At 39.4% G+C, this 19,016-nt stretch overlaps 1 protein-coding gene across 1 annotated transcript in view; it reads left to right on the top strand.

Annotated features, from left to right (window-relative positions):
* The first annotated feature begins 11,477 nt into the window (after positions 1-11,477).
* Positions 11,478-19,016, top strand: part of LOC117393155 (cytochrome P450 2K1-like) — a 36,026-nt gene continuing 28,487 nt past the window's right edge. Inside the window, exon 1 of the mRNA XM_055232315.1 lies at positions 11,478-11,678. Within this exon, the coding sequence (XP_055088290.1) occupies positions 11,490-11,678 (189 nt within the window). The 5' untranslated portion in view covers positions 11,478-11,489. The remainder of the gene's footprint in view (positions 11,679-19,016) is intronic.

Raw genomic sequence — 19,016 nt, forward strand, 5'->3', positions numbered from 1 at the left:
TCGGTCACACGGGAGGAGCTCGGAGTAGAGCCGCTGCTCCTACACGTTGAGAGGAACCAGTTGAGGTGGCTCGGGCATCTGCTCAGGATGCCTCCTGGACGCCTCCCTAGGGAGGTGTTCTGGGCATGTCCCACCGGGAGAAGGCCCCGGGGAAGACCCAGGACACGCTGGAGGGACTATGTCTCTCGGCTGGCCTGGGAACGCCTTGGGGTCCCACCGGAGGAGCTGGAGGACGTGTCCAGGGTGAGGGAAGTCTGGGAGTCCCTGCTTAGACTGCTGCCCCCGCGACCCGGCCCCGGATAAGCGGAAGAAAATGGATGGATGGATGGATGGATGGAATAGACACGATACTTAATACCAATTTCAATACCACGATGGTAATTAAAAAAACATCACCCAACTTGAAGTTCAGAGGCTTGATTTCCACTCAGACTAAGTTCTGTTGTTGTGTCCTTATGTAAGACCCTACACCTACATTGCCCAATATATGAAAGCAGTGTGTGCATGAATGATTGGTAGTGGTCAAGTCACCGAGTGTGGAGTGGAACAAAACACAAGTCCAGGTATGCTTTTGATGAGGAAACACCATTATTGCATAGATCAGAAAATAGTGTAATATGGGCCATTTAAATAAGAGCCATAGTGACGTGCCCTGCTCTTGGGAGGAGCAGACACATGGACCTGACAGCTGTGGTCTTCTCAGAGTGTGACCACCTCCTGATCATGCACTACACTGCTGCTACACACTCTTATCACTAGAGTGTTCTGGAGGGATATGGGAATGGGTATGTGTCAATCATTCAAGATTGAGTCAGGATTCAAGATTTTATGTTCATCATCACAAAAAAACAATGAAATTATGTTAAGAGCATCAACCCCTGCCTAGTTTTGATGTATGGTTTAAGGAAGAGGTATTATCCAAATGAGAGTTTTGGGAGTTTTCTACTAAGTTATAATGTTCCCTCATCAAAAACATGTCTGAAGAGGTGTTAGATGTCATCCATGCATCTTTGAGTATTTTAGACATCTCTCCTGGACCCCATTCAAATCCTCCTTTTGGACATACATTGTTTTGCGCAGATATAGCATTTTCAAAACAACAAAACATGTTGATCAAAATATGTTATGTGTTAGCAATCAATAGCCCATAGAAGTGTAATACCCCCTCTTTAATATCCCATAGAAATCAAATACCCCCTCTTTAATACCCCATAGAAGTCAAAAATCCCCTTTTTAATAGAAAGGAACAAGACCCCATCTATAAACCCCATATATAAGCACTGTGTAAACATTAGCAATAGACACACAGAATTCTTTCATTTGACAGTATTCAGAGTACAGTACAGCACTTACAGCTAATATTTAAACTACATTTTAAAAAGTGACTCAGACATGTTAGTGGCACTGACCTACTTGATTGTGTCAGCAGAGAAACCAACTTGAAACCAGTGGCTCCAACAGTCCAGCATCCCTGCTGTCAATGGTAGTCTGCATGCCTTTGAAACACAAGGTTACTGGTTCAAGACCCATCTCTGGCTATTTAACATAGTCACTGTGTGTAGTCAGTGGGCAAACACTCTACCAACTGTCGCCCAGTAGAGATGAACTAAATTGTATCTGAAGGAAACACAAATGTTCAAATCATGTCACTTCAGACTTACTCACAGTGAGAAGAGGAACCACAACTTTTACTCAAGTAAGAGTACTGTTATTTCAATACAAATATTACTCAAGTAGGAGTGAAAAGGCAAAAATGTTAGCAGGTGAGTGGTACGCTCTATTGTTACACTGAAGACCTTAAATCCCACCAGCCAAAAATGTCTGGCGCGGCCTTGCCTACACAGCGTATTCCTTTGATTGTAAGAAAGTACCAATACCACCAAATGTTCTCATGTAACAGAATACGTTACAAAATACTTTTAATTCAGGCATTCAGTAAAATACATTGTGAAGTATTCTTCCCATCAATCCTGTGACATAGTTCAGATTGTTTCTTCTTCACTCCTCTCCAAGCCTTTCATCAAATTTATTTTAAAATGAAATAAATGAACAAAAACATATGTGGTGCAGCCAGTAAACTCCTTCCAGCACATTTACACTTCTGATCCAGGCCAAAGCATGAATTTGTGTGTTTGTATTAGACAAATAAAAAAAAAATAAGACAATGCTTTTGTTTTGTTAAATGAATGTTCAAACTAAATGATTTCAGTAGGTCTCTAGATGACACAGAAAAATGTAATATGTATGCGGTTTTCTTAAACAAGGCTAAACGTGACAACAAGTAGAGTACAAATACAAGGACATATATGACTACTTCGTCATACTGTGTGTAGAAGGTGGTACAGGGTCTAAACTCTACTGCACTGCATTTGTGAAGGCAGATATCAAACATTTGCTTCCTAAAGATGAAGATGTGGTCAGATGTGTCCCACTGTGTCCTGCTATATAAATATAAAATATGAGTGTTTGGAATGGTGAAATGCCCTCACCTCAACTGAGCCCACAACATGAGCAGTCTGTTAGGTGCACTGGCTGTGGGGAACAGCCAGGGTCAGACCAGAGGGGAGGAACAACTATACTGCCCCCTCCGGGTCAATCACGGGTCTGCTGTACAGTGCATCATGGCTCAGTGCTGCAGCTACACTGCCTGTCAAAAGTCTTGACACCCTTTTTCTTTATTTTCATGATTACTATATAGCATTTATTCTTTACATTCATCACTGCTTTACACACTCTTGGGATTCCACTAATGAACCCTGACAAATAAAAGAGTGTACGTTCCAAATTTCATTAATTTACAACAATCAATCCTATTCCACAACTGTGCAGGGGGCGCTGGAGAGCTATTTTTAAAGATAGAACTTTAAGTAGCATGCAATTATGTCCAAGTCATTGAAATGCACAAACACTATATTATACAGTTTGAATCTAAAAAAGTTTGCAAAATTTCAAGGAATTTTTTGCTTTCAAAAGGGCCACTTCGTTAAGAGGTTATCATGACTACAACCTGAGACTCATACAAATTCTGATCAGATTACTGGTGGACACAGGCTTATATCTGTCTAAAGGGAGGAGTTAACTACACTGAAACTGGAAACAGCTTTTGTTTACAGTTTCTGTTTGTTGGCTAGGTCTAGTGTGCACTGTGCCTGAGTTATAATTAGCATAATTAGCAGCTTGGATGAGCAGCTAAACATCTTCATTACTACAACCTTTTGTCCAGTTGACAAAATTTACTTTCGGCATTTACTATGAATCAGACCTGAACGACTACAGGGGGATTACACAGACATCAGATATTGTGATTTAAATGTGCAAATTATGACATAGATAGATTATAAATATAGCAGATGCAAACACAATAGGTCTTCTTTAATGGACTATAAAAATCAGCTCCCAGAATTATTAGATGTAGTAAATCCTGTATTATTAGATCAACAACATGGTTTAAAGTTCAGATCTGAGATAAAATAGGTTACGGTTTGGATTTAAGTTAAGGTTAATAGTGACTATGGTTAAAGCTGATTCACTTCGCTTGTCTTTGCTATGATTCACTGCTCAAGACTTAATGCTTTTCTACCTTTTTACCACACCTGTAAATGCACATTTATTTTTATTTTATTCTCTGTGTCCTCTGTAAATTATTTAAATTTGCAAGGAGCCATCTGTACATCATGGCAACGGACAACAGATGAAAACTAGCCTCTTGGCTAATTCTGGCATGTTAAACAGTTACTGTTGGTCAACATGCACTGTCCACTATAAATAAATAAATAAAGCACATATGAGGGATTAGACAGCTCATTTCATGAAAACATACATATCATTGTATTTAGGATTTCACTAAAAATCTTGCCTTTTTTTTTTTTTTTAATTATCAATTAATTTAATGAAATAATAATTTGACTTCTTAGTTGGACATGTGTAGCAGATATGGCAGGTAAATGAAGGTTTAAAGTGCCAGAAAAATACCTTCCTTGTGTGTAATTTGTCTCTGCGTTTTCTGGACTTTTCTAAGACATAGGCAGAGGGATTCTGTTTGAGAACTCGGTACTACTTCCTGTATTTTTGAATTCTTATTCTCAACATTTTTCCAGAAACTGACAATTAACTTATGTAAAAATATGATCAATATCTACCATAGGTTATTTACATTTTTTTTTCTACCATAAATGCTACAGTCTGTCACTTTCTCACATTGTGGCCCATCACAAATAAGGCCCCTGTGATTTTTTTTTATTTCAAGTCCATAACAAATATATATATATATATATATATATATATATATATATATATATATATATATATATATATATATTTTTTTTTTTTTTTTTTTTTTTTTCCCAAGTCCACAGGACAAATTGTCTTCAATGAAATTTTGACAATAAAATTTGAAGATGGTGCTAGATAGGCATTTTGTTAGACACCACCTTTAAATTCATATCATTGCATTCAGCTCACAAATTTGCATAAAACGCTATATTGGCTTTTTCCAAACAAAAATGTGTGAAAGAGATTTATTTTTTATTTTTTTTAAATTGCGATTTTGTTGAAAATTCACCATGACCACACCCAAAGTCATATTCAAAATGTAATTGATAATCTTTAATTGCACATGGGTTTAGTGGGTTATGGCTAAATTTGAAGCGTTTGCAATGACAACTGTGTGAGGAGATGTCCTAAATGCGAAGGTGTGCGCTTTTGTCATTCCTGGGCTTGAGCCAATATGGCCGACCTTACTGTATGGTTTAGGGCGGGGCCATAATATCATTTTTGTCATGTCCTGACATCTTCTATTCTTGGTGTGAGTTTGAGATTTTTATGTTGATTTTTTTCGGGGTCGGGCTCCCATTGATCCCATGCAAATCAAAGTTTGAGGAGGCGCTACCAAGTTATCTTCCATTACATTTTCTCAGAGTCTTTGGTGACAGTTGGAGCTCATCGAGTTCTAATTTTTTATGCTTGTCACTGGCATGTTGAGTCATGTTTACTACTTGATGTTTGCCATTTTCCGGGGTATGGACCCGGTCTTAATTAGTCCCTCCCCAAGATGTTGTCCCAGGTTTGGGCCTAATAATATTTCCTGTCAGGTTTTGGACCCCACCACAGAACTGAGACTACTTTTATCGAGGTGACAAATGGCATCCGCCTGAACAATGATGCAGGCACTACTTTTATCGAGGTGACAAATGGCATCCGCCTGAACAATGATGCAGGCAAAGTCTCAGTCTTGATCCTGTTAGCTCTGAGTGCTGCCTTTGACACTGTGGATCATGGGATCATTGGGACTAGAGGACTGAGAGGGCATCTCTGGCCATACCAGAGACTACACTGGTTTAAGTCCTATCTACATGACGGAAAGTACTTTATTGAAATTGGACAATGTGTCTCAGATAAAATGTCCCTGACCTGTGGAGGGCCCCAGGGGTCAATCCTGGGACCCCTGTTGTTCAATCTCTACATGCTGCCATTAGACCAGTTAATACACAGCAATAATGTGTCCTACCACAAGTCTGCAGATAACAGTCAGATTTATGTCTCACTGGCAGCAGGTGAATATGAACCAGTGGATTCACTCTGCCACTGCATCCAACAGATCAGCGTGTGGATGCAAAACTAATTTCTCCAGTTAAACTCAGGCAAGACTGAAATCATCATCTTTGGTCCACAGAAACATAGAGAAAGTGTCAGCAGTCACCTCCGGTCTCTTTCTAAAACTTTCAAATCAGGCTAGAAATCTAGGGGTAATAATGGACTCGAACTTTAACAGCCACATCAAATCAATAACATCTGCAGCTTTTTAGCATCTAAAAATCATTGCAAAGTCAAAGGTATACTGTCAAAACCAGACTTGGAGAGACGTATCCATGCATTTGTCTTTGTTAGACTTTCGTAACTACCTGCTCACTGGCCTCTCCAAATGAGCCTAAACTCAACTGCAGTACATCCAAAATGCTTCAGCTCTGCTTTTGAACAAGTGTCTCCATGGCCTAGCACTAAAGTACATCTCTTATGTGTTAGTGCCTTATGAACCATTTCACACTCTGTGGACTGGCCTCCTGCTGGTGCCCAGAGTCAGGACTAAACATGGGCTTCTACGTTGACCATATTTAAATCCAGCCTCAAAACTGTTTAGCTGTACATATGATTGAACTGCTTTTAATCTGCATGACTCTCTTTTAATGTTCATTTTATGATGATCATTTATGATTAGTTATGTTTCAATTTGTTGTATTGTGATTTTCATGTCTTTCTTATTCTGTAAATCACTTTGAATTACTTTATATACAAATTGTGCTACATAAATAAACTTGCGTTGTCTATGTCACAATGATAATTGAATGGCTCTCTTTGTGCTTAATGACAGAGCAAACAAAAAAATGTAATTTTGTCAAGTGGACAAAACATTTTGGTCAGATTACTGCTTGACACTGCCTATATCTATGTGAAAGGAGAAGCTACACTGAAACTAACAGACCTTTTGTTTATAGTTTCTGTTTGTAGGCTAGGTCTATTGTCTTACTCTAAGTGTGCACTGTGCCTGAGTCCTACTTAGCATAGTCATTCAAGCCCCTAATGAGTGATATTACACCTATTAGTATCCTGGCTAGACCTACTGTTCTTTGTTTTGCTTTAGGTCTGAGAATGGAGTTATAGATGGGGGAATCCTTCTCATGTTCAGAGAAGGATTGTCTTTCCTAAGAAAAATAGCTTCTTAAACTCCCGTCTCAAACTATTTCTTTTCTCTGGCTAAGATCTGTAACTCACCATCTTCAGAGGAGTGTTTAGTGTCTTTGACATTGAGATGTACAGCAGATTGGGGTCCAGAGGAGCTCTCACAACTGTGTTGGCACATTTTCTTATAGAGTGGCTGTTTAGTGCGCAGTGTACACAGTGCACAGCACAGTGTACAGCCTACAGATAGAAACTGTAAACAATAGGTGTTTTTAGTTTTAGTATAGTGAGGTCCTCCCTTCAGACAGATATAAGGCAGTGTCCAGCCGCTTCTTCTGATTCTGACCAGAACTGAAGAAGCAGCCAATGAATAATAATAATACCTGCAGCCAATGAATCCCGGATATACCGCTCCATAGTCTCTCTCTCTCGGGCTGAGACAGATTGTAGAGGCGGCTCGTGGGTAAGGGAGCCCCAGGCAGGAGGTTGATGGCACAGTCATAAGGATGATGCGGAGGCAGGGAAAGGGCCCGGTCCTTACTAAAAACGTCGCGGAGGTCGTGGTACTCCTCCGGAACCATGGATAGGTCAGGTGCCTTCGGGACCAAGTCCCTAGGCGGGGAAGCGTAGGAGGCAAGGCTGACCGCAGACACCCCACATGACAAGCAGAACTCCACCCAGCTACCTCTCCCCGGGCCCAGTCAATAACCGGGTTGTGGGACCTAAGCCAGGGATAGCCCAGAACCAGTGGCGAGGAAGGGTTGGCGACGACATAGAATTTTCTGTCCTTGCGGTGATTCCCGGACAGGAGCAAGGTAACCGGTTCCGTCACGTGGGTGACATGGGCTAAAAGCAGTCCATTGAGGGCACAAGCGGTGAGGGGACGATCCAAGGGCTCCAGGCGGATTCCCCACTGCTCTGCCAACTGCTGGTCAATAAAGTCTTCTTCAGCCCCGGAATCCACAAGGGCCTGGACAGACAAGGTCTTCGAGCGGAGACAGAGAGTGGCCGGGAGCTGAAGTTTGTAACAGTGAGCTGGGATCTGCGACTGGCCCACCAGTACTCCCAGGGCTACTGGTGGGCCCTTCCTTTTGGCCGGGCTGGACAGGAGGCAATAAAATGCCCCCTCACTCCACAGTAGAAGCACTCCCCTGCTGCGCGGTGTTGCATACGCTCCTCGGCTGTGAGGTGCGCACTCCCGATTTGCATAGGCTCCTCCACAGCCGGTGACGGGGGGCGGACCGCGGTCCGAACAGGGGAGTGACGAGCCTGCCGCCGACGCTCCCGTAGCCAATTGGCCAGCGTAATCAAAGCCCTGAGGTCAGGGGGCTCGTCCCGTGAGGCTAACTCATCTTTTAAAATGTCATTTAGTCCCCTGGAGAATACAGCCTTAAGCGTGCTATCTGACCAATCCACTTCGGCCGCTAGTGTCCAAAATTCAATAGTAAACTCGCCACTGACCTGGAACCCTGAGTTATGCCTAGCATGCAGGAGGTGCCGTCAGCTCGATAGTGGGGATGACTGAAAACCAACTTGAATTCATTTTAAAAAGTCTCAAAGTCCGTGCTGTCAAAAGCAGAATTGGTGAACCTAGCCTCCGCCCATTGGAGCGCCCTACCCCTGAGCAACCCACAGACGTAGCGTATCCTGGCTGCGTCGGTGGGGAAACGGGCTGGGCGCTGTTGGAACACGAAGAGGCACTGGAACAGGAAGCCTCGGCAGAGGTCCGGCTGCCCCGCATACGGGTCCGCATCGGTGCTCCTAGATTCCAGAGGATGGGGCGGTGTAGCGGGTCCAGTGGCGACAGCAGTAGGAGGCAGGTGCGCAAGCAGCATAGTAACCTGATTGCCGAGCTGCGACACCTGCTGCGCCAGAGACTGATTATGCTCCAACAGGGTCCGAATGGTCCGCTCGTGCTGCCCAAGCATGTCGCCATGGTGAGTAGCTTCCGGTCTAGAGTCCGCTTGGTCCATTTCTGGCCAGAACGTTCTGTCGTAACCAGCAAGACGGAGGGACCAAAAGTGCGCAACTCTCGAAGGGTTAAACAATGTCTTTATTCACAAAACGTGGGTGCACAATAATAACAGTTCAATAATCCACAAGACCGGGGAACGAGGGTGCTTCACAGCGCAGTTCATAGACAGATTCAGTTCTTAGATGCAGAGAAGCTGGGGAGCTTGGGTGCGGATCCGTGAGCAGGAGAAGACATACATGCAAGGCGTGGGTTACGTGAGACCATACCAAGGTAGAAGTGCAGGTGCAGGGAGGTCCGGAGCTGGGTCTCGGGCGGAGGTGTGTGACACGCGGATGTTCCGGCGCCGAGTGTCTGGTCGCGCGCAGGAGGAGCAGGACTCCGCCCAGCTCCGGAGACAGGCAGGTGAGGGAGGGGGGAACACAGCACGGGAGGACAGCAAACAGGGATCACGACAACGGTGCACACTTTGGGTAACTTAATAGACCTAGGCAAACAGAATGTGTAAGCAATAGCTGTTTTGAGTTCCAGTATAGTTAGCTCCTCACTTCAGACAGATATAAGGCAGTGTCCACCAGTAATCTGACCAGAACTGAAGAAGTGGCTTGGATGAGCAGCCAAACATCTTCACTCTTACAACGACTGGTCCAGTTGACCGATTTTATGTTTTTCTTTTGTTATGGATCAGACCTGGACAACTCCGGAATTACACAGGAATTACAGTATTTTAACTACACTTAGTTAACTACCAAAGTCACAGACAAATAAAAAATATGAATATGACAAATTATGTCACAGATAAATCAAAATATTACACTTCAGTTGCACACAAACTGTTTTGCACACATATTTTTCAATGGATTCTCTTCCAGCAGTTTTTAAACCTTTTACATTTTTATCTTGTCATCTGTGTGATGTGGACTTAAGGTCATTCTTAAACTCTTTTATCACAAAGGATCGGGCACCAGTCCAAGTGGAGAGAAATTACAGTACAATTTTCACTTCTGTTTACTGGTACAAAAAATACTGCTACTACTATTACTACTGTCACTACTGATATTACTACTGATACTATTACTTGAGCTTGTACAGACACTTGTACATGCTCATGGCAGCTCATTTCACAGTATTACTCTGTGTTTCCTCAGCACCAGTTGGTCAGGGACACTGTGTGTGTGAACATTAACTTTTGCTCAACTTTAACCAACAGAAACACTCTGTCCACACGAGACTGCACTAAACCAGAGCCAGAATTACTACAGTAAAATAGTATGTGGGGACTCAAAAAGTTCTTGGGTAACATCTGAGTTATCATTTGAAGTGACTGTAGAAAAAAAAAAAAAAAAGAAGCAAAATCTGGTATTTTCAAAGGAAAGACAAAGAATCGGACAAACTAAATCATATCTGAAGGAGCCAGAAACACAAATGTTCAAATAATTTCATATTGTTAAATAAAGCTCCAGTCACTTTAGACTCACTCACAGAGGGAAGAGGAACACAACTTGTACTCGAGTAAGAGTACTGTTACTCTGTACAATATATTAACCAAGTAGACTTGATTTAGACCTGGTTTAATTCTGACTTAGGCCTGGTTTAATTCTGGGTTCGTTGAGTATGAAGTTTCTTTAAATTCCATTCAATTTCACTACAATCTTTTGGAAAATTTCAGGCCTGGAATTCCCAATCTCTACTGAATGCTTTGTAAAAGGAGCTGTTAAAATGAAAGTTATTGCTTCATGAAATCACAAGGTGGAACAGGCAAGGCAAATGAACCAACCTAGATTAAGGCTGGGTTGATTTGATAAAACTGATACAATTCATTAAAAAATAATCACAGACTGTATTTGTAAATCCATCAAAATGTGTGAAATGTGAGAGCAAACTCTAAAGATCAGATCAAATCCCTTATACAACACAATCTTTGTTACATTCAAACATCAACACTTGTTTGTATATTAAAGGCCCGCTGCTTAAGTGGGGTGAAAGTAGCTGTAGTGCAAACTGTTGTTTTCCTTGGACAAGACACTTGCCTCCACTTGTGTGTGAGAAATCCACCCATGATAGTGACTTGTGTTTACAGCACGAGTATCAGATGCTCACAAACATCTATGTCCCACCAAAAGAAAATGGAAACACACCATATGGTCCATGCATGCTGTGACAGCAGAGAAAAAGCTTTTTTTTTTTTTTTTTGCACAGGCACATCTGCGCAGACAGACCCAGACTCACCTGTGCAGACAGACCCAGACTCAATTGTGCAGACAGACCCAGACTCACCTGCGCAGACAGACCCAGATTTACCTGCGCAGACAGACCCAGACTCACTTGCGCAGACAGACCCAGACTCACCTGTCTACAATGTATTACACTGTACTATATATTGCTCAAGTCAGAAAAAGGGATATTTAACTTAACAAACACACACACACACACACACACATTTATTTATATATATATATATATATATATATATATATATATATATATATATATATATATATATATATATATATATATATATATATATATATATATATATAATCTTGTTTACTGCTTTAGTCCTGGTTTAGTCCCATCTTAATTCTGCTTTAGTCTTGGTTTAGACCTAGTTTAATCCTGGGTTAGTTTTGATTTAGTAATGGTTTAGTCCTAGTTAAATTTTGGTTTAGACCTGGTTTAGACTTCAGTAAACTCAGTTGAATATTGTTGCTGCGTAGACTTTTGTAAGTTATTACATTGTCTCTTCCTCTGACCTGGAACAACCTCTAAAGCTAAGCTCCTCCCTTCTCTGTTAAATGCCTGAGTCACCATAGGTCTGTATTAAACCACAGCAACTGGTCCAATGGGGTTGCCTGAAGTGCTCGTCTCCAGTCCTGGTTCAGTTCTGGGGTTAGTCCTGGTCTTGCTCCTGGTCTACCTGGTCTACAATAACCTGGATTCGGACCAGGGACCCCCAGGACCCAAACCGATTCCAATCCTGGGGAACCTGCTGCAGATTGACCTGAAGAAGCCCTACGAGACCCTAACACAGGTGAACTTAATATAATAATAATAATAATAATGTCCTGTGATCATACAGGAAGTGCTCCACTGCGTTTTTAATATATATATATATATATATATATATATATATATATATATATATATATATATATATATATATATATATATATATATATAAATATATATATATGTATATTATTAACACCTTGCTCCGCCTTGTAATGTCCTGTGATCATACAGGAAGTGCTCCACTGTGTTTTTAAATTACATACTAGAATGATTTAGATAATTTCAGTCCGGTAATTGCCAATCTCTACGGAACTAAAAGTAAAAGGTAGTTGTTAATTTGAAAACTACCACTTCATGACATCACAAGGTGGAACAGAGCATTTTGAAAGGAGGGAACAGCATTAGAACACGGCTTAAAGCTCAAAAGAGTCCATTTTGTGTGATACAGGATCTTTAAATATGACAAACTACTAGAAGAAATTATGAATAATTTCTGCAGTTTTCAGACTATAACAATTACTATAGAATAATGAATTCATTTAGTTTAGTTTATTACATTATCTTTGCCAGGAGAGACACTTTGTACCAACTTACAATCATTCATTTTATGCAAAATTTACTCTAAGACGGTTTAAGCCATGTTACAATATCACGTATTACCACCTGACATCAAAAGGTGGAACAGAATGTTTTCTGTTTGAAACAAGAACTCAGTCTAAATATGAAGGGTTTATGTGTTAAATGTGTGTGAATGAAACAAAACACAACTCCAGGTCTGTTTGTGATGAGGAAACTGTGATTTGGTAATTTGGGCCATTCAAATATGGATTTGACAGTCACTTAAGTAGTTTCTTGTGTGAACAACAGGTCATTTGAATTGTGTTTAGTGCTAACTTCCATATGGATAGGCCCAGTGAGTACAGAGACATTAACCATAAACAAACATCTCAAACAAACATTTCCATTTTGATGGTCATCATATAAATCTGAGCAGTCCCCCAACTCAGTTTAAACTATAGGCAAGGCAAATGAACCGACCTAGATTAATATTGGGTTGGTTTGACATTTGAAATGTGAGACCAAACTCTAAAAATCAGATCAGGTTACTTATTCACCACAATATTTGCACTACGCTAAAGTTTGTGTACTTGTTTGCGTATTAAAGGCAAAGGTGAGTCTGCTGCTTAATTAAGTGGCTGTAGTGCAAAGTGTTGTTGTTCCCTTGGATAAGACACTTGCCTCCACTTGTGTGTGAAAAATCCACCCATGGTATTGACTTGTGTTTACAGCACGAGTATCAGATGCTCGCAAACATCTATGTTTGAATTTGAATTTGAATTTGAATTTTGAATTTGAATTTGAATTTTATTTGAGTATGTTCATAAATCATGTAGTACATGTCATTACAGTCCATAAAATAAAATAAATTACCTTCCACAAAAACATTGAACATTCTCAAAAGGGATGTGGGAAGAAGTGTACACTTATTTAATCCCACCCCGTTCTTCTGATTCAAACTTTGAACAAAAATTTCATCCAGCTTCCTTTTACTTTACTTCTTAGTATTAACTACTTTTCCTTTTTCTTCTTCTTATTCTTCTTCTTCTTCTTCTTCTTCTTCTTCTTCTTATTATTATTAGGCCCGAGCCTGGGACTCCGTCCCGGCGAGGGACTCATTAAAACCGCGTCCGGAGCGTGGAAAATGGCAAAAATCAAGTAGTAAACACGCCCCGACATGGCAGTGAGTGGTGTCAAAAATTAGAACTCAACAAGCTCTAATTGTCACAAAAGACCCCGAGAAAAAATAACGAAAGACGACTCGGTAGCGCCACCTCAAACTTTAATTTTCATGGGGCCAATGGGAGCCCGACTCGGAAAAAAGTCGACGTAAAAATCCGAAACTCACATAAAAAAATAGAACATGTCGGGACATGACAAAAATGATACTATGGCCCCGCCCTAAAATGTACAGGACGTCGGCCATATTGGATCAAACCCGGGAATGACAAAAGTGCACACCCTCACATTCAGGACATTTTCTCGCACAGTTTTCATCACAAACACGTCAAATTTGGTCAAATCCCTCTAAACCCATGTGTGATTAAAGATTATCAGTTACATTTTGATTATGACTTTGGGTGTGGTCAGGGTGAATTTTCAACAAAATCGCAATTTTTGGAATATTTCAAAAAAATATTTCTCTTTCACACATTTTTTGTTGGGAAAACGCTAATACAGCGTTTATGCACATTTGTGAGCTGAACGCAATGATATGCAAATCAAGGCACTCTCTCACAAAATGGCTCTCTAGCGCCCTCTTCAGATTTCATTTTCAAAAATTCGTAGAAGACAATCGATTTGTCGTGGACGTGTGAAAAAAATCACAGGGGCCTTATTTATGATGGGGCACAATGTGAGAAAGTCACATGACTGTAGCTGTTATGGTTTAGGAGAAAAATAATGGGTGGAAAAAAAAATTCCATTATTATTATTATTAGGCCCGAGCCTGGGACTCGGTCCCGGCGAGGGACTCATTAAAACCGCGTCCGGAGCGTGGAAAATGGCAAAAATCAAGTAGTAAACACGCCCCGACATGGCAGTGAGTGGTGTCAAAAATTAGAACTCGACGAGCTCTAATTGTCACAAAAGACCCCGAGAAAAAATAACGAAAGACGACTCGGTAGCGCCACCTCAAACTTTGATTTTCATGGGGCCAATGGGAGCCCGACTCGGAAAAAAGTCAACGTAAAAATCCGAAACTCACATAAAAAAATAGTACATGTCGGGACATGACAAAAATGATATTATGGCCCCGCCCTAAAATGTACAGGAAGTCGGCCATATTGGATCAAACCCGTGAACGACAAAAGTGCACACCCTCGCATTCAGGACATTTTCTCGCACAGTTTTCATTAGAAACACGTCAAATTTGGTCAAATCCCACTAAACCCATGTGTGATTAAAGATTATCAGTTACATTTTGATTATGACTTTGGGTGTGGTCAGGGTGAATTTTCAACAAAATCTCAATTTTTGGAATATTTCCAAAAAATATTTCTCTTTCACACATTTTTTGTTGGGAAAACGCTAATACAGCGTTTATGCACATTTGTGAGCTGAACGCAATGATATGCAAATCAAGGCACTCTCTCACAAAATGGCTCTCTAGCGCCCTCTTCAGATTTCATTTTCAAAAATTCTTAGAAGACAATCGATTTGTCGTGGACGTGTGAAAAAAATCACAGGGGCCTTATTTATGATGGGGCACAATGTGAGAAAGTGTTAAAGTGTGCATAACTCACACATGCAGTGTCCTATTTCCCGGCATTAATATACATTTTGTTTAAAATCTTCATCGGCACCAAATGATATACAATTTGCATATGTCAGATTTTTTTTTGCTCCACAGCGCCCCCTTGAACTTTTGAATTGGGCCAAAAAAATTACTTTGACTTAAACATTTGAAATTCGACATGGACATTTGGGTTGGCACACTGAACAAAAAAGCCAATGAGAACATACCTCTATCGGCAAATATGTTACCGTGGTAACATAATAAATGTGTCATTGAAATGAATAGGGTTCAGAGTACTGGACTTTGTTTTATACTAAATAGATGCTCTACACTCATCAAACTATGGCCTAAAATTCAAGATTTGCAAAAAATTTTGTATTTTGATGTTCAAAAAAATTAACATATCAAAATGACTCAATAGCGCCACCTCAAAATTTGAAATACATTACGGCAATGAGAGACCTTTTTCATCGTAGACAAATGAAATTTGGTACAAACATAGAACATGTCAAGACAAGTAAAAAATTATATTATGACCCCACCCTAAACCCTACAGGAAGTCGGCCATTGTGGGCAGAACCCCATTTTTCAAAAATTTTACCTCTCACATTTGGATTTTTTGCGCCTTAGATTTTCATTCAAAAAACTTGCACATTGGTCAAGATGAACTAGACCCATGTGGGATTATAGGGAACTGTCTTGGATTTTTCTACATCATAAAATGTGGGTGTGGCCAGCCTGCAAATAAAAAAGCAAAATTTTGAAGTATTAAATTACACATAACTCACACATGCAGTGTCCTATTTCCTGGCATTAATATACTTTTTTTTTTCAAAATGTGGATCTGAACACATACATATACAATTTACATCGGTCAGACATGATATTGCTCCACAGCGCCCCCTTGAAATTTTGAATTGTACCAAAAAAATTACTTTGACGTAAACATTTGAAATTCAACATGAACATTTGGCTTGGCAAACTGAACAAAAAAGCCAATGACAACATACCTCTATTTTCAACTATGTTACCGTGGTAACATAATAAATGTGTCATTGAAATGAATGGGGTTCAGAGTACTGGACTTTGTTGTAGACTAAATAGATGCTCTACACTCATCAAACTATGGCCTACAATTCAAGATTAGCAAAAAATTTTGTATTTTCATGTCGCAAAAAAATTAACGTAACAAAATGACTCAATAGCGCCACCTCAAAATTTGAAATACATTGCGGCAATGAGAGACCTTTTTCATCGTAGACAAATGAAATTTGGTACAAACATAGAACATGTCAAGACAAGTAAAAAATTATATTATGGCCCCACCCTAAACCCTACAGGAAGTCGGCCATTGTGGGCGGAACCCCATTTTTCCAAAATTTTACCTCTCACATTTGTATTTTTGGTGCATTGGATTTTTATTCAAGAAACTTACAAATTGGTAAAAATAAACTAAACCCATGTGGTATTATAGGGAACTCTTTTGGAATTTCCTAAATTATAAAATATGGGTGTGGCCAGCCTGCAAAGAAAAAGTATGTTTTTTGAAGTTTTAAATGGCCCGTAACTCAAACATGCAGTGTCCTAATTCCCGGCATTAATATACGTTTTGTTCAAAATATTCATCTGAGTGCATAGATATGCAATTCACATGTCAAATATTACATAGCTCCACAGCGCCCCCTTGAAATTTTAAATGGCACGTAAAAAAATTACTTTGTCACAAACATTTGAAATTTGCCATGGACTTTGCTATTGCTATACTGAACAAAAAAGTCAAAGAAACCATATCTCTATTTTCAAAGGTGTTGCCATGGCAACGTCTGACATTTCTCATTGAAATACATAGGCTTTGGTTAACTGGGATGAAAAATAATTACTTTGTCATAGACCATTGAAATTTGGTACACATATTCCTCTCATCATACTGAACAAAAAAGCCAATGAAGACAAACCCCTATTTCCAACCGTTCAGGCGTGACAATGTCATAAATGGTCTCATTGGAATGAATGGAGTAGTATTACTGAGACGCTGATTTTGGGGGGAGGGGCGATGTAAGCGGGAACGAAAGGCGGGATCTCCGCGGTGGCGTGTACCCCGCGGTCGCAAGGGGTGGCGAGGGCCTTTATCACTGCTTGCAGTTTTAATTATTATTATATTCATTATTCTTGTTATTCTTATTCTCCTTGTTCATGTTATTATCACAAAAATCACCATAATCTTTCCTGTACATCATCACTGAACCATTCTATCAACAAAAAAGTATACATATCACCACTGCTACCATTAATTAGGATTTTCTTTTGGTATATCTGGACAGAATATGACATTTATACAGTTTTTTAAATTGCCTAATATTTGAACATTGCCTTAAATCTTCACTCAGCCCATTCCATAATCTGACCCCACAGACTGAGACACAAAAGCTCTTCCTTGTAGTGTGCACTTTAGCGTGTCTAAATTTTGCCGTTCCTCTAAGATTATAATTCCCTTCTCGCTCACTAAATAAATTTTGAATGTTTGGAGGCAATTGATAATTTCTTGCTTTGAACATAATAAGCATGGTTTGGTATTTCACCAAGTCCTCAAATTTTAGTAATCTAGACTGTGAAAATAAATCATTTGTGTGCTCCCTAAATCCCACTTTGTGCACAATTCTAACTGCTCGTTTTTGAAGAATAACTAAGGGTTGTATATTTGTTTTGTAATTGTTCCCCCACACCTCTACACAATAAGTTAAATACGGTAATATCAAAGAAAAGTATAAATTGTAAATAAAAAATAAATGTTGGAGAGATTTTAACTCTAATACTTCCCGCGCTCGTGATAATACTGCTATACTTCTAGCTACTTTTGTTTTAATGTATTTAATATGTTCCTTCCAGTTTAATTTATCATCTATTATTACCCCCAAAAATTTACTCTGCTGTACTCTCTCTAAAATAGTTCCTTCCACTGACACCTTTACTTCATTATCTATCTTCCTATTTCCAAAAAACATTATAGTTGTTTTGTGTAAATTTAATGTTAACTTGTTTCTTTTAAACCACACTTGTAACTTTTCCATTTCTGAACTTATTGTTCCCATTAGTTTGTTCAAATTACCATCCGAACAAAAAATATTAGTATCATCAGCAAATAGAACCAACTTCAACATCTTAGAAACAGAACAAATGTCATTGATATACAGAATGAAAAATTTCGGACCCAATACTGACCCCTGTGGGTACACCACAGGTAACATCAAGATACGGTGAGCAACTCTCATTCAGCTTCACAAACTGTTGCCTGTTTGATAAATAGTTTTCTACCCATTTTGAGGCAACTCCCCTGATTCCGTATAACTCTAGTTTTTGAATTAGAATTTGATGGTTGAGGGTGTCAAAGGCTTTTTTTAGATCAATGAATAATCCAACTGCAAATTTTTTCTTATCTAATGAATTAGTTATTTCCTCAATTGTATCGATTAATGCTAATGAAGTTGATCTGTTGGCTCTAAACCCATATTGACAATCAGAAAGCAATTTGTGCTTTTCTATGAATGATTCCAGACGATTATTAAAAAGTTTTTCTAAAATTTTTGCAAATTGAGGTAGTATTGAAACAGGTCTGTAATTTGTGAAGTGATGCTTGTTGCCGGTTTTATAAATAGGAATTACCTTTGCCATTTTCATTTGTTTAGGGAAGGTGCCAGTTTGAAAGGACAAATTGCATATATAGGTTAGTGGCTTTGCAATTTCATTAATTACAGTTTTTATTAGAGTCATATTCAAGCCTTGATAATCAGTTGATGTCTTATTTTTACAACTTTTAACTACAGCACTAAGCTCAATTTCATCTACTGGTTTTAAAAACATAGACTGTGAATTTCTTTTTATAAGATTATGCTCATTACTATCCGTAGGATCAATTTTTTTTCTGCGAGCTCTTTTCCTATATTAACAAAAAAGTATTGAATTTGTGGGCAGCCACCTTCATATCATATTCCGTTTTGTCCTTTTCAATGAAAAACTGAGGATAACCATTTTGTCTGGATTCCTTTTTTATAATGCTGTTTAAAA

This window comes from Periophthalmus magnuspinnatus, chromosome 24, assembly GCF_009829125.3.
Source record: "Periophthalmus magnuspinnatus isolate fPerMag1 chromosome 24, fPerMag1.2.pri, whole genome shotgun sequence".
Lineage (NCBI taxonomy): Eukaryota > Metazoa > Chordata > Actinopteri > Gobiiformes > Gobiidae > Periophthalmus > Periophthalmus magnuspinnatus.